The sequence below is a fragment of the Ctenopharyngodon idella genome, chromosome 7, assembly GCF_019924925.1.
Source record: "Ctenopharyngodon idella isolate HZGC_01 chromosome 7, HZGC01, whole genome shotgun sequence".
Classification (NCBI taxonomy): domain Eukaryota; kingdom Metazoa; phylum Chordata; class Actinopteri; order Cypriniformes; family Xenocyprididae; genus Ctenopharyngodon; species Ctenopharyngodon idella.
The window spans coordinates 5,673,623-5,690,138 of record NC_067226.1 but is presented as its reverse complement, the minus strand read 5'-3'; the positions used below and the strand labels follow the sequence as shown (position 1 = coordinate 5,690,138).

The 16,516-nt window shown below is 37.0% G+C and overlaps 3 protein-coding genes across 5 annotated transcripts; 1 reads left to right on the top strand and 2 right to left on the bottom strand.

Annotated features, from left to right (window-relative positions):
* The first annotated feature begins 46 nt into the window (after nt 1-46).
* On the top strand, nt 47-3,005 carry fbxl8 (F-box and leucine-rich repeat protein 8). The gene is made up of 2 exons (XM_051898866.1): nt 47-338; nt 1,051-3,005. The coding sequence occupies exons 1-2, from the start codon at nt 202-204 to the stop codon at nt 2,015-2,017; spliced, it is 1,104 nt and encodes a 367-aa protein (XP_051754826.1). The 5' UTR covers nt 47-201; the 3' UTR covers nt 2,018-3,005.
* Nucleotides 2,794-7,689, bottom strand: ogfod1 (2-oxoglutarate and iron-dependent oxygenase domain containing 1). Its single transcript, XM_051898859.1, has 13 exons — nt 7,450-7,689; nt 7,144-7,289; nt 7,025-7,071; nt 6,845-6,945; nt 6,615-6,731; nt 5,841-5,932; nt 5,602-5,730; nt 5,388-5,501; nt 4,141-4,220; nt 3,751-4,001; nt 3,556-3,672; nt 3,344-3,402; nt 2,794-3,235 (listed from the first exon to the last, which is right to left on the bottom strand). Exons 1-13 carry the CDS (start codon nt 7,604-7,606, stop codon nt 3,077-3,079), a joined length of 1,569 nt encoding a protein of 522 aa, XP_051754819.1. The 5' UTR covers nt 7,607-7,689; the 3' UTR covers nt 2,794-3,076.
* A 628-nt stretch (nt 7,690-8,317) lies between these two features.
* Nucleotides 8,318-16,306, bottom strand: acd (ACD shelterin complex subunit and telomerase recruitment factor). Of its 3 annotated transcripts, none has more exons than XM_051898855.1 (13): nt 16,034-16,306; nt 15,838-15,959; nt 15,445-15,535; nt 13,643-13,722; nt 13,492-13,536; nt 13,359-13,393; nt 13,029-13,180; nt 12,862-12,940; nt 12,578-12,736; nt 12,394-12,501; nt 11,292-11,623; nt 11,052-11,142; nt 8,318-8,579 (listed from the first exon to the last, which is right to left on the bottom strand). In XM_051898855.1, the coding sequence occupies exons 1-13, from the start codon at nt 16,151-16,153 to the stop codon at nt 8,407-8,409; spliced, it is 1,587 nt and encodes a 528-aa protein (XP_051754815.1). In that variant the 5' UTR covers nt 16,154-16,306; the 3' UTR covers nt 8,318-8,406. The 3 variants fall into 3 exon arrangements, with proteins under 3 accessions (XP_051754815.1, XP_051754817.1, XP_051754818.1); XM_051898857.1 differs by having other exon boundaries at nt 11,052-11,128; nt 16,034-16,304; XM_051898858.1 differs by lacking the exons at nt 15,838-15,959; nt 16,034-16,306 and adding an exon at nt 15,635-15,758.
* Between the last annotated feature and the right edge of the window lie 210 nt (nt 16,307-16,516).

Genomic DNA, 16,516 nt, shown 5'->3' with positions numbered 1-16,516 from the left:
ATCTCCACATCTATGTTCAGCGCTGTGTTTAACAACGGAACTCGTGACGCAGGAGGAAGTACAGAAGTTTGAGAACGTATATATATATATTTTGAAGTTGACAGACATGCAGACAGCAGACTCAACACGAACTGTCCTGGGTTAGGATCTTTTTGTTAGCGTATTTTAACGGGCGTCTGACTGGGCTCGATTGGGAATGGAATGGACCTGCCAGAAGAGATCCTTGCACATATTTTTTCTTTCCTGCATTTGCAGGACAAATGCAATGCATTTACTGTTTGTAAGGCTTGGTCTAATATCATGACACATCCAAGCTCATGGAAAGATACTGAAGTCAGGTAAGAATCCATGAGATACAAGGAAACCCTCCCAGAGAAACATTTTACTAAGATGTTGCTCTTTCGTATCTTGGGAGACGTAATGGAGATCTTAATTATATTGCAAGTATCAACTTTGTCTCACATGTTTCTCCTGAGAATTCTTAGGAGAAATAATAAGAATACATCCAGAGTTGACTTTATAACTAGAAAGATAACCCTATTTGATGAGAAATGTTTGAATTTATATTAAAATTTCTTACTTTTGATTGCAGAGTGATATCATGGCAAATCAGAGCACAGTTTGAGACATTGTTATGATTTTCTGAAATTGTAGAGGAAACTAATGTGAGAATTCTGGGGTGTGAGAACATTTACCTGTTGAAAGAACCAGCATATGCTGGTTAGGTATGTTTCGAAGCTGGTCCTGAGCTGGAGCTAATTGCTAGGGCCAGCTTAAACCAGCTCATGGCCAGCTAAGAACCAGCATAAACCAGCTCAAACCAGCTTCCATGCTTCAAAACATACCTAACCGGCATATGCTGGTTTTTTCAACGGTAATAAAAGCATATTGTGTTATTAGTGAAGACTTTGTGCCATACACTACTATATTGTCATAGAATTTTGTCACATGAGCTACACAAACTCTTCATAATAATAATATAAAACAATAAACAACATTAAGAAATGATGCATGCCTTGCTTTGTTTTACATATTTTATCTCTGTCTTAGGTGTGAGTCAGGAACCAGTGTCCCTGACGGATATTCTGTTTTTCTGCCACTGGTCAGAAATTTGAAACTGACAATGGGTCTGATCGATCCAGCCAATCGCAAAACAGCACTGTGGGTGCTGCGGCAGGCAGTTGCCAGGGGTGATGGGCGGCTGGAAGGACTTTCCATCTGTTGTGAGGGGAACACGCCCCTCTTTTATGCTGGACAGGACCTACAGCAAGGCTTAGTGGACATACTCACGAATGGGTCGTCCCTAACCATGCTTGACCTAAAGGGAGTACCCTTCACCCTCAGCGACTCTTTCGTCAGGAGCGTTGCCATGCTTTGCCCTGCTCTTCTAAGTCTTTACATCAATAATCATTCTCTGGTGTGTGGCGTCAACGCAGAGACGCTAAGGCAAGTGCTGAAGTGCTGCCGGTCACTCAATGTTCTTGGAGTTTTTCAAGCTAGTCTATCACAAGATGTCTTTAAAGATCTCATGTTGCCAGAACGACCAGCACTAAAGAAACTAGAGCTTCGTTGCGAGCGCTCACTCAAATACACCCTGCCTCTCTGTGACCAGATATGGGTAGAGTTAAAACTGAGACACCCACATCTCTGGGTGGAACTTGAGCTTGACCACACCCTGCCCGAATTGCACTTCTCGGGGGCACTGCAGCCCAGCATCCCTGTTCGATGTCTTCGGCTGCTTACTTTCACATTGCTGTTGGATGAGGTTCGGATAGTCGGGCAGAGTTACGCAAACACGCTAGAGGTTCTGGAGCTCCAGACAACCGCATCTTCTGAACTAAACTCTGCGCTGATAGCTTTAGCAGAGCAGTGCGTCAAGCTCCAAGAGTTTCACTGTTATTGTGTGGTCTCACAAGAAGTGATAACAGCGTTCATCACAAACTGTCCAAATCTCAAAAGATACACTCTCAAAACACGTAAAGAACCTCACCCCTGGACCTGTACAAAACTAAAGTAATGCTCTCAAGCAAATTGAATTTAATAGTGTATTGGGATGCACTGAGTCTCTTGTTTGGTGGGTTCTGAAAGTCTTGAGACAACATTGAATTTTTTAAATCGGGAAATAAAGTTTTATGATTTTGAAAGCATTTCAAACAAAGCACTAATTTTAGGTATAATCAAGTAACAAATTTGTGACACCGATCATGTGAACTTTTACAGATGTCAGATGTTCTTGTTTCCATGTAAGTTCAAGATGCTTTTTGGATCATCATCAAATCATGCTGGAGAACATGATCATTAGGTTTTGTTCAAGCAGCCCGAGTGCAGTTGTCACAACCAAGACATTCTGAAATCATGTACATTTTTCAATTAAACTGCACTCAAATATAACTAATGAAATTGTATTAAAGGGATATTACACCCAAAAATATAATTCTGTTATTATTTACTCACCCTCATGTCATTCCAAATGTCTTCTGCAAAACACTGAAGATATTTTGACATTATAGCCTATTGACTTCCATTGTATGGACAAAAAACAAAGACATTTCAGCCCTAACCGCAGAATAAAGAAATGCATACAGGTTTAGAATGAAAGGACAGAAAAAAATAAGTCATACATGAGTAATGAAGGTGAGTAAATAATGACAGAATTTTCTTTTCGGGGAACTATCTCTAAATTGGAAAAGAATGAAAAAAGAAACTGTCACTAATGTTTTTAGACTTTCGGAACTCACTTGTTATAGTTCTATGGCACAACAAAATGGGCCCAATCAAATAAACACAAATGTTATTATTCAAATGTTTATTATTAAACATTTACTTAACATTAAAGCACAGTTGCTCTTTTAACAACTAAATGATTACATTTAATTTTGAGCATCAAATTTACCACAGATTTTTTTTGTAGTTGGGATGGAAATACTTGCACATTCAAAAATGAATGTGCCTCTTGAATCTCAAATGTATTTTTCTGTGTATATTAAACTCAAATTGATCTGAAATGTATGACCAATGCGCTTTTCTTTCACAATCTCACATACAATCAGTCAATCAAACATCCGATTTTCTCTCATCATTCATAGTAGTTAAAAGAGAAGTCATAGAATGCTGTGGTATTCTGGGAAGAAAGGTGGCTGGAGCTGTTATTATTGATATGCTTGATGAACTTGAGGGTGTCTTTGTCTCTGTAGACCAGAGCGAGGGAGTTATCTTCAGGATACACTGTGAGGAGCTAAAGAAAACACAGTGTCAACAGAATAAATAATGTGCACTAATCCTGCTGGGTATGCATATGTTACAATATAATGAGTCTTTCAAGTGAAAACATGACAACACTTACCTCCTCATCTTCATCATGTGCAATATAGGATGTAAATCCCCCAAACTCCGCCTTCCACCCTGAAAAAAAAAAAAAAAAAAAAGACTGATTTCTGACTCGTATGGACTTGCACTTTTTTATTTACTATTCTGATCCCAATCACAACTGAAGACACTAATCAACGAATAGTAATTAGGACATTTTGAACACACATACATGTCAAGATTACGTACCTGCACAGCCCATGTGAAGCTGCAGATCCAATGCATACTCTCTTTTGACAGAGTCATGTAGCAATGTGTAGTCCCCATGTGCCCAGCGACGCAGTTCTCCTACACATGTAGGCGGTCCTGTATGAATACACATGTAAATTACTGTAGATGTAAAAACTTATCTTTGCAGAAACAACACATGCGCACACTGATCACCTTTATCTTTCTTCTCAGCTGACGAAGCGTCGGCATCAGCACTGGAACCCCCTGCTTGTGTATTTCCTTCTCCATCTTTGTTCTCTGTCTCGCTCTTTCCATCTTCGCTCTCATCCTCATTCATGCACATATAGTGTAGACTGAGGCCGGTAAGGTTGGATAAGAGGATGAAGAACGGCTCAGAGGAGAGGAGTTCCCAGCACTCTTGAACACAAGATGGGAAGCTCTGCATATCTGCACAACCATAACACCTAAACACAGTGACAGTCATTAGTACATGAGCATATAAACAAATCACATGACATTTACCAGAAAATAAAACCTGCAGAGACAGGAAGAAATTAATAGTTGAAATATTATCACACAAAAGACGGGTGGGTTGGATCTCACCTCTTATTGGGTGGCCCCCTCCTCTCCCACTGGATTTCAGACGACTGCAGTGCACTGCGCACCTGCCTCAATTTCTCCTCCTGACAGTTGAATTAATGAAAATCAGCATTATAGATACATGTAAGTGTGTAATAGTTTCTGATAAAGTCAGATATTCATTAATACGAACAGACTTTACTATAAGATTCAATTTGTTAATGCATTATCTTAAACTAACAATGAACAACAGCATTTATTAATCTAGATAAGCTTATTCAAAATTAACTAAATGTTAATTTATACAACTTGTATAATTTATAAACGTTAGTCACAATGTAACGGAAGTAGTGGCAGATCCTCTATTGTGACGTACATCCGAGCGAAACGTTATAAAAATAAAAAAAAGGGGCGAAGTCTTTGTTCAATCCATCGGTTATTGATTGGACGGAGGCGGTTTTAAATGCAAGCTTGCGGTCGGTCATAAGAAAGAGGCGGGATTTATTTTTGACTAAATGATGGAAAAGTCTGCCATACATCACCAGACAGAAGTCTGTTGTGTCCCAGGAAAGTCGAGTTTAGACAATTTAATTAAAAATTATGAGGTCAAATATGTTTTTTTAAAAATAAAACTGGTTAAAATAAAAATAAATGACCCACAGTAAGATCAATAACATGCATTTAGAAAAAAGGGTGAATTTCCATTTTGTGTCGACTTTAAAAATATATTAGTATATGTAGAAACATTAACTTAGATTTAAAAATGCTAATGTTAACAAACAGAAGTTGAATATGCTCCATTAACGCATATGAAAAATAATGTTTTAGCATATTTATTGTAATTTAGAACCATCTCTGTTGGTATTGTGCATATGGCACAATATAAGCATATTCCTCCATGCAGTGTCTGCAAATGTGACTCTTACATGTGCAAAATTATAAATAAATAACTTAAACACTTAATTATTTAAAACTTACTTGCCTACATGCCTCTAGTGGGATGTCACTAAATTTCACATCTACAGGAATTTCTCCTTTCCATCAATTATACATGGACCTCCACAACAGCACAGACAAAAAGAGCCTTATAAAAGCCTCTTCTGGCACAGTTTATATATATATAGTTTTTTATATATATACACACACACACACAATTCCTAAGCATGTAACAGTGCATCACCATACACTGATGTACATTTGTATGTGTACTACTGTACGTTAAAAAATAATTGAACATTTTTGTGCAATTTATAATTATGATGATGACTAACCTGTAAGAAACTAGGCAAGCAAATCTCTGAATTCTCTTCAAATTCCTGCTGTACCCGAGCCTGATAGCGTGGATCCAGGTACATCTCATTCACCCACTCAAATAGCAAACTCTCCTATAACACATAAACACACTGTGCTTCAGACAGAGGAAATACAGGTGAGTTTTGGTCATATGGCCATGTCACGCACCACTCTCACGCTAACTTGACTTACATCTCTGGGGATATGAGTGTGACGGGGAACTGGGGGTTCAATGTAGCGCGAGGGTCTTGGTAGGGAGGGGCCATGAAACCATCCACTCAGAGATAAACGGCACTTCTCCTCAGAAAGAACCTCTGCCACCTAAACAGTTCATTTCATCAAAACAGATGTAAATCATTAATGACTGGACAATCAATCAAAATATTAATAAATACTATAATAGTATAAAAAAATAATATGACTCTGACTACCTGATGGAAGGAGACCGGGGACACTTCAAAAAACACTAGAGAGTTCCAGCAAGGAAGCAGAGACTTGACAACACTCACTGGCTGACAGTGTTCTGTAAAACATACGAAATTATAATTAGTAAACAAACAAACAATTAAATAAACGTACACTGTCCTCATGCATGATTCATCAGTACATAATATTCCAAAGAAGAAAATATTTGTTCTTATCTTTCATAAAAAGATAAAAATAAAAATGTAACAACTTGCTCTTTTTGTTGTAAATCTTAATTCAAGAAAAATGAACAGTTTCATGTTGATTCAATATTTTAAACTGAACACACATTTTTCACTGCAAAAAATCTTCCTCAGTATTTTTGTCTTGTTTTCCATTACAAATATCAGAAAATTCTTAAATCAAGATTCATTTACTTGAGAAGCAAAATTACAAGATATTAAGTCTTGTTTTGTGAACAGATCAAAATTGAGTTTATGCTTAAAATAAGATAATATAATAAGACAAAAATCTATCTGCTAGTGGGGTCAGCTCACTGACAGATTTTTCTTCTTCTTGTTTTAAGCATAAACCCACCTAATTTTGATGGATTTTTCAGTAAACAAGACTCAAGTCATTTTGCTTCTGAGGGAAATGTGTCTTGATTTAAGAATCTTTAGATATTTCTACTGGAAAACAAGACAAAAACTGAGAAAGAATTTTTTTTTTTTTTTTTTTTTTTTTTTTCCCAGTGTGGGAGCTAAAATGACATAATTTATGCTTTTTTTTTAATCACACACCATCAGTGCTGAACAGGTCCAGTGTCCCTCCATCTTTCACCTCCCAGGGAGGTACCAGATAAAGGATAAATGCAACTCTTCGTCCCTCCAGCTCATCATCATGGCACAGCAAAACATCTGCAAAAGAGCAGGGATAGATAGACGTCATGAAACCCGCTGAGAGTACCAGCTGCACATCATCTCCACGTCTACACCCCAGTGATTGTTTGAAAAGTTGTAAGATGGTTTACCCGTATGATCGTACTTGGCACAGGATATATCAACAGTGGCCTCCAGATCCACCTGCAGCACCTCCGACAACCAAACACGAAACTCCCCAAAAATCACAGACCTGAGATTCCAACAAACAACACATGAGCAAAATAAATACAGAAACTCTTACAGAGAAACTAACTTGAACTCTGACGCACCTTATTTGTGAGATATGATGTTCTTTTCTCTCTCTCAGATCATCTGACTGCAGAAAAAACAGACTTCAGTACTGACCACCAACTTCTTTACAAAATATACATTTGATTCAGATTGATACCTGTTGAAACTTGTACAAGTCATTTGACTTGCTGTTGAAATTCAGCTGCAGTAGCTCTGCCTGCAGACTTTCAACAAAGCTCTCACTCTGCAGGAAATGAGTGATCTGACAGTGAGGGAAGGGTTCACAATCCAGGTGGATATTACCTGGACAGAGACCAGAGAAAGGAGGGATTCACAGACATGACAAATGGACAAACTATTTTTCTTCACTTCTGAAAAGCAAATAGATTCTGCTCACAGTAACTGTTTAAATGACTGCTGAAGTAATGTAAGCTCAGTGTGTCACGTGGGTGGGCATACATACCATTAGAGTAGCTCTCTTTCCTCTGCCATGCGTCTGTCATGCCTTTCTGGACAGCGTGATCTCTCATATCCGAGTTAATTGCGGCGAGTTCACCTCGTTTCTCTTTCTTATTCTTTTTACCCGTTTCGGAATCATTCTGTCGTTTTTTAGGTGGCATGACAGGACCATGAGTGAAATAAACCCAGGGGGACTTTTGTTTTCTTTTCCTTTGCTCTTCTTCGTGCGGATTCAGTCAGAGCCGCTTTTGGATCGTTACTGCCCCTCCAGGTCAGCTGTGGAACTGTGCGCACAGTTCCTCTGAAAACCCTTTGAAATAATATTCTCATCTCATGTCCAAAAAACGAACTATATATGCATTTATAAGATCATGAGCTGCTTTTTAAGACAATTTTTTCTTTTTTATTACTGTCGACTATCAAAAAAATATTCAATGTTCATTCACATCTTTATAACAATGAAAACGAAAAATAAAAATAAGTCAATCATAAGGGCATGTCTGACTACTTGTGACATGCTTGAATATTCAGTCAGTAAGTTTTCAGTCACACCTAGTATCACTGATGTAGGTTGTGCATATTCATTGATCCTTTTTATTTAATGACATTTATTTGTAAACACAAACATGACCAACAGATTATCGCCTCATTTTTAGATGTATAATTTAGTATTAACCATCATTGTGTAAGGCAAATCACCATCCTCTTTTTATTTTGCAATTTTGTGCCTAGTGTTTTGGCAACATGCCCACCTTTATTCATTTCTTTGTGACAAAGTTTCTCCTTGGTAAAAGGCATTAAGGCTTAAAAGAGATAAAAATGGTTACGTAAGTAAAATTGTGATTAAATTATACAAATTGTGACACAGATCATAGTATTTGAATATTAACATTTATTACAATTGACACCACTGAACTCACACTTAGACAGCAGCATACATTAACAAAGTGTTTTATTTGGATTAAATCCGAGATTTAAATACAAAAAAAACTGTTTTATACAACAACAAAAAAACTAGCATCATGTCATTTGAGGTAACAGGTAATGGCTTATGAACCAGCTTCATCGTTGACATCTGCACAGACAGAGGTCCCCAGATAACGCACCGCCCACTGTATGAGATGCCCTGGGATTCTAGGGACACACACACACACACACACACACACACACACAGGTAAGTAAATATAAGGGGTAACAATGCTTAGGAAAAAGCTGAAAGATGTTAGCTTGATTCCTAGGTGGTTTGGTTTTTACTCTGCATACTGTACTGCTAATGTTACACACTTATAGCCGCTGTCTAGCTAATGCTGTTGTGATTTTTCAATGCTGATCTGGTATTCAGATTTCGCACCAAGAAAGTGTACAACAGGTGCACTAGCAGTCAAAACTGTTTCACCCAATCTTGATCTAAAGGCAAATACTTTTAAATCAAATACTTAATTAGTTAATATAATTAAAAAAAAACTTGTGCCTAATAATGAATTTTAATAATGAACACACATACACTCTATTACTGAAGAGTTTGTGGTCGGTAAGGTTTTTAAATGTTTTTGAAAAGTCTCTTATGCTCACCAAGGCAGTAAAACAGTTTTTAAAAAAAGTTAAAATTTAAATGAACTATTTTCTATTTTAATATATTTTAAAATGTAATTTAATCTTGTGATGGCAAAGCTGAGTTTTCAGCATCATTACTCCAGTCTTCAGTGTTACATGATCCTTCAGAAATCATTCTAATATGCTGATTTAGTGCTTAAGAAACATTTATTATTATTACTTCTTATTACTAATAAGTATTACTAATTCTTATTACTAATATATATAACATATATATTATGTGCGCCAGTGCCGCATTGAGTTCTCTTTCGTGCTTGAACGGACAAAAACACACAAAATAGTGGCAGAGTTACGGTCCTTTACTGTTTTGTTGAATATCCTTTTTGCGCACTTTAGCCGGTCTGAACTGGACCGACATGCATTCTCTGTAAAGCTGCTGTGAAACGATATGTATCGTGAAAAGTGCTATACAAATAAATGTGAATTGAATTGAATCGACAGGGCCAGTAATAAATTTTTTTTTTAAAAAAACTTAGCATTGAGTCCTGATATATTAAAGGCACAGCTAAATGTTATATTTATTACAATGGGTTAATGTGAAGATTGTTTTAAGTTCACTTAAATTACAAGTTGTTTTATTTTTTAAAACCTATTAAATGTAAAAACTGATAGCTTTTAATTATACTGTAATGTTGAATGGCTATAATTAATTGCTAAAATTGAGAAGAAAATCAGTACATCAATATCAGTATGAATTATTCGTGATTTATTACAGAAAAATTTGTGATTAATTAGTTATTTTTACAAACAATTTTTTAATCGAATGACAGCACTAATATATATATATATATATATATATATATATATATATATATATATATATATATATATATATATATATATACTACCGGTCAAAAGTTTGGAAACATTACCTATTTTTAATGTTTTTGAACGAAGTCTCTTATGCTCATTAAGGCTGCATTTATTTAATAATAAATACAGAAAAAACAATAATATTGTGAAATATTATTACAGTTTAAGATTATGGTTTTCTATTTGAATATACTTTAAAATATAATTTATTTCTGTGATGCAAAGCTGAATTTTCAGCATCATTACTCCAGTCTTCAGTGTCACATGATCCTTCAGAAATCATTGGAAATTTTGGAAACATGTTGGAAACAGTTGTGCTGCTTAATATTTTTTTGGAACCTGGAAATTTTTGGAAATACTTTTTTCAGGATTCATTGATGAATAAAAGGTTAAAAAGAACAGCATTTATTCAAAATATAAATCTTTTCTAAAAATATAAATCTTTACTGTCACTTTTTATGAATTTAACACATCCGTGCTGAATAAAAGTATTAATTTCTTTCAAAAAAAAAAAAAAAAGAAAGAAAAAAAATTACTGACCCCAAATTTTTGAACGGTAGTGCATATTGTTACTAAAGATTTCTATTTTAAATAAATGCTGATATTTTTTAACTTTTTATTCATCAAAGAATCCTGAAAAAGTATCACAGGTTATAAAATAATATTAAGCAGCACAACTGTTTCCAACATTGATAATAAATCAGCATATTACAATGATTTCTGAAGGATCATGTGACACTGAAGACTGGAGTAATGATGCTGACAATTCAGCTTTGCAGCACAGAAATAAATTATATTTTAAAATATATTAAAATAGAAAACCATAATTTTAAATTGTAATAATATTTCACAATATTATTGTTTTTTTCTGTATTTATTATGAAATAAATGCAGCCTTAATGAGCATAAAAGACTTTGTTCAAAAACATTAAAAATAGTAATGTTTCCAAACTTTTGACCGGTAGTGTGTATATATATATATATATATATATATATATATATATATATATATATATATATATATATATATATATACATATATATACACACACACACACACACATTTTTGACTGGTACTGTGTAAGTACTACACTGCAAGACAAAGTTCTTAGATCATTGTTCATCACATAAAACCATATTATAATCATTATGTCTCAGTAGGGAACACGTCACACTCACTGGAAATGGGTGAGGGCTGTGGCAACCTGAGGCTGTGGATGATACAAATAGGAAAAAGGCGTTCCATCTGAGTGCACCTGCAACAGGGAAACTGGGATGATGTAGAAAGATTTTCTGATGCAATCCACAGTAGATTAGGATTCAATATGTTTTGAGATTGATTTGTCCCACAAAAAAGCATTATTCATATCATATAATGCAAGAATACAGCAAAATATCATTAATACCATTTACACTCACTTTCCTGTCTTTGGTAGGTGGAAACGCTGAGGGGTTTTGCCTGGCGGCTGGAGATGCTAGGGGCCTCTGTTCAGAGGGTGGGGCTGTATTATGGACGAGCCACGAGGGAGGACTCACCGCACGTTCTCTGTCATGCTCCTGACTGGGGTCGCCGTTAGACTTACCACTCGAGTGGGACGGACTAAACTGGGTCGGCTTCGGTCTCTGACTGAGCGTAATGCCGTCCACTGACATCCCTCCTGTGTTCTGCTTCGAGAATTGTTTTTGGGTGCTTGTTGCTATAGGCAATGCGGGGACTTCCTTTAAAAGCGATTGACTTTCTGGCTCTGGGTCTGTATTAATACAAAAATGAGTTAAGTTAAAAATCATTGTCCATTCTGTTCGTCACAGAGCAGAAATGACAGTGGTATTATCCATAAATACATCCACAAAAATTCTTACACATTGACACATTTTGTCACCATGAAATCAAAATTGACATTTTTTATGAAATATTGCAGTATTTATTATAAATGATTTATCCAAGCACATCTCATGTGCGCACGTAATCTTTAAACAAAATAACTTCCCCTCCCTCTTGCAGTGACATCTCTTCTCTTCTTTGATGATGAGGGTGGGGCAACCTGTCACTCACATGAGATCACAGCAATAGCAAACCTCAATGATCCAATGAAATCCTGATGGACGAAATCAAGTCCCGCCCAACATTTTTCTTGTTTGAGAAGCCGTTTCACTCGGATATACGTCACAATAGGGAAGAAAAGACGATTGCAAATTCCGTTTCATGCTGACTTTAATTAAAAGAAATATATAGTGCAGTTTAAAATAATCACTGCCATTGGAACAATGATTTTTAGTATATATCTCTTCTAGCCATAGGAATTTTGAGTCTATGCTCAGATGGAAGGATATCAAAGGTAGAGTGAAGGGGATGAGCATGATTTTACATACCACAAACACTGTTTTTTTTTTACATAAAATGAAAAAAATAAGTCCTGGAGTGTATGCTGTTTACGCTTATCTGCCTGGTTAGCTATTACACAATTAAAATGATGTCCTGTTATTCTGTGTATGTTAAACATTTACATAAAGAGGAAATTACCATTTGAGTCTGAAGTGGAACGTCTACCTAATAGAGCTGGCTCTTGTGTGAACATATCCCATGGGCTCTCTCCATCCCCAGGCAGCTCCCCTGTTCCACACGAAACCTCTGGGAGACGGAGGGATGAGTTTAATAACACATCATCTACCTGAAACAGCACTGACTTTCTTTTGTAAAATCTCACCTGGTCTTGTGTGTATCAGTGTAGACGGTCCTTCATCTGGACATGAGTCCCTTATATTGTCCTGAGTGGCCACTATTTGGTTTGCAATCGATGTGGTTGGATGCGATTCTTCAGGGGGCGGGGCCAAGCCATTTGGCGTCTCACTCTCACTTTCTGCACCTGCACACATTCACGTACACAAGACAAAAACACATATACATAGTGCGCCACATGCACTGTAAAATCTGGTCGAATGCCCAGAGGGTTGTCGTGAAAAAAGCAATTAATTAGACAGCAGACAGTACTGGGATCAGCTGTCATCAGCTCCCTCTGTTCCTCCGGGAGGAGAAGAAAAGGCACGGGGACAATGAACTGCTCCTGTCCCTGGAAAAAACACACACACACCCATACGCAATGATAATTTGTCTGGTCAACAGCTGGTGCCTTTAAGTTGCCAAGGAAGCAGCCTCACCCTCCAGTGAAGCCTCTCTCGGTGCCAGTGAGTTGGCGTCGCCACACTTGGACAATATTTTGCAGACATGGTTATTTTCTCCGTTGCGTCATTCAGAATATTTATTATAATGTCATTGTGCCACACTTCCAATAGAGATGAGAGTGAGACCCCTGGGAAATTAGGTACATAATGCACATCTTTATAATTTCTGTGAAGCGGCATGGGTTTTCGCTTTATAAAGGATATTAAGAATCCAAATTACAGGCATTTACAGTTCAATGAAAAAGGTGTGCGTATATGCAAGCTATTCAAAGGAAGACAAAGAGAAAGAGTGTGTGTGACACTTACCAGAGGCTGAACTTACTGAACCCTCCCTGCGGGATCTGACAGAGAGCAATACAATTAACACTAACTTAAAAACACACTGCAGTCCTCTGTAATATGTACGTGTTCACACATGCTATAAATAAGGTCAACACACCTCCACGTCTTTACGATCTGGTCTCTGACTGATTCGAGAGTTGTACTGAAAGATAATGAAAGATGATTAGAGATTAACAAAGGTTAATTGACAATGATTCAGTGCAGTTAGGACACATCATTGCGCATGCTTAGAGAGATCAATGACTTGCCAGCTAGGGGGTTGTTGGCGCTTTGAGGCGATGCATATGGTGTTCATTTGATTGACTTTCAAGTAAAACTGGCAAGATGCCTGAAAAAAAAAAAAAAAATGAAACAGAAACATGCATCTAATACATAAAGATTTCTGATGACTTTGTCTGGAATTAACAAGCCAACAACATTCAAATAAACTTTTCATTTGGTAATATCATTTTTTTTTTATGTTTTAATCAGGGCCGTCCTTAGGGCGGTGCAACTGTTGCGACTGCACCAGACCCTGCAGCGAACGGCCCAAGGGGACCACCCTCCCACAACCACCGGAAGGCAATCGCAAATGGACCGATTGAGGGGGGACCCTACTTCCTCTAACTTGCTCTGGGCCCCGCCCCATGCTTAGGACGGCCCTAACTTTAAAGGGTTAGTTCACCCAAAAATGAAAATTTTGTTATTAATTACCTCATGTCGTTCCACACCTCCATAAGACCTTCGTTCATCTTCAGAACACAAATTAAGATATTTTTCATAAAATCCGATGGCTCAGTGAGGCCTGCATTGACAGCAAGATAATTAACACTTTCAGGTGCCCAGAAAGCTACTAAAAACATATTTAAAACAGTTCATGTGACTACAGTGTTTCAACCTTAATGTTATGAAGCGATGAGAATACTTTTTGTGAGCCAAAAAAAAACAAAAAAAACAAACAACTTTATTCAACAGTTCTAGTGATGGGCGAATTCAAAACACTGCTTCATGAAGCTTTGAAGCTTTACGAATCTTTTGTTTCGAATCAGTGGTTCGGAGCGTGTATCAAACTGCCAAAGTCACGCGCCCCAGTAGTGAACCATTGAAATTTCGAAACATTTATCACGTAACGAAGTCTCGTTTACTGAAATCACGTGACTTTGGCAGTTTGATATGCGCTCCGAACCACTGATTTGAAACAAAAGATTCGTAAAGCTTCAAAGCTTCATGAAGCAGTGTTTTGAAATCACCCATCACTAGAATTGTTGAATAAAGTCGTTATTTTGTTTTTTTGGTGCACAAAAAGTATTCTCGTCACTTCACAACATTAAGGTTTAACCACTGTAGTCACATGAACTGTTTTAAATATGTTTTTAGTAGCTTTCTGAGCATTTGAAAGTGTTAATTGTCTTTCTGTCAATGCAGGCCTCACTGAGCCATCGGATTTTATGAAAAATATCTTAATTTGTGTTCCGAAGATGAATGAAGGTCTTACGGGTGTTGAACGACATGAGGATGAGTAATAAATGACAGAATTTTCATTTTTGGGTGAACTAACTAACTAGTCGAGAATCAGTGGCTTTCTTTTTAATTATCAAACTTATAAAATGAGTTAAAAATGAATCATTTTAAGTAGTGGGCCCCGGTCGAGAATCATTGCCCTAAGGGGCCCAAAGCAGTATGGTAGAGCCAGTTATTAACTGCTTGATCTCATTTTTTAAACTGAAAATATGTTAAATTCCAATTCACTAAATACTAAATACCACAATCAAGCTGAACCTCAGCTAAATGCTTCAGAATTCCTCCCACATTTAAATTAAAAAAGGACTCTGAAAATCAATAAAGATTATTAACATCTTTGCAACAATCACAATTACAAGAAGAATTTAAATGCATTAGCATGGCACTATATGAGTGTTATTATATGCCATATTTTTTGCAATATATCAGTATATCACTATTGTTTCTCTATCCAAGAACTGCAATGGCCAGAAAATAAGTCCTTGATATCTTAGTACTCAAAAGGAAAATGTTTAGAGTTTGGGACCAAAAGATGGACACCATAACATACCAGATCAGGGTTCATGTCGAAGTTCAGCTCAAAGCTGCGTACATATACAATAGCATTGTGCAGGCCTGTGAAGGTCTCCATCTCCTCCAAGCTGAAGACAGAGAGAACAAAACTCTGTCAATTTTTGAGTTGAATTTCATTACTATCACGCTGAAACTTAAAGTAGTGCCTGTTGATCTCTAATATTCACCCATGCAAGTACAAAATTCAAGGCAACAGTTAATCTGCTGCAAGGCAGAAGAGCAGAGCCCTAAACTTGTGCTTGTAACAGCTAAAGTGTTTTTATTTTAGCTTGATTTTCACTGGGCCCGATTATCCAGATGAGTTAGATAAAAACAGGGGCTCAGGTGTGTAGTGAGTGGTGTCACAACAGAGGATTAATAGGTCCCTCACTCCTGCAGACGCTCCCATGCGGCTTCGCTCAGCACCGCGGGAATGACCGCGCTCCCATCGGACAAGAACAGCATACAGGCATCTGTGTGCTCCGTCCGCTGCGAGTCTGATATGTCACACACCTAACCAAAACACAGTCGCACTTAAGTATTGACACAACATTCTAGACATATGATCACCCATAAAAACTACTTACGCCGACAACGTTTGCTTTTACAGTTGTTTCACACTGGCTTTGGCCGTAGTTTTGGATGAGTTTCTCGATCCACGGCTCCAGCTCCGCCATTCGACGACGTTTTATCTTTGGTGGATTCATTGGTAAACTAGTGTATCTGTAACTGTCCACTACTGTAAATGCAGTAAACGAGTTCAAACGGTTGAACTATTCGCGCCCCCTTATTGAACATTGATGCTTTATTTTCGTTCCGTGTAGAAAAATAGACCAGGCGATTTGAGTTCCGTTACAATCATGTACATTCGAATCGTTGGTGCCCTCTTGTGGTATTTGTGCGCAATGATGATAAAAAAACAAAACAAAGATAAACAAGTTTTTGTTACTGCTGTTTATTTTTAGTAAGGTACGATACAATTTATGAAAACATGAAAGAAAAATATGACTTCCCTTATAACATGAGCATGTTGTAAAGTGTAAACCTACAACAAAAATTTGACACTGATG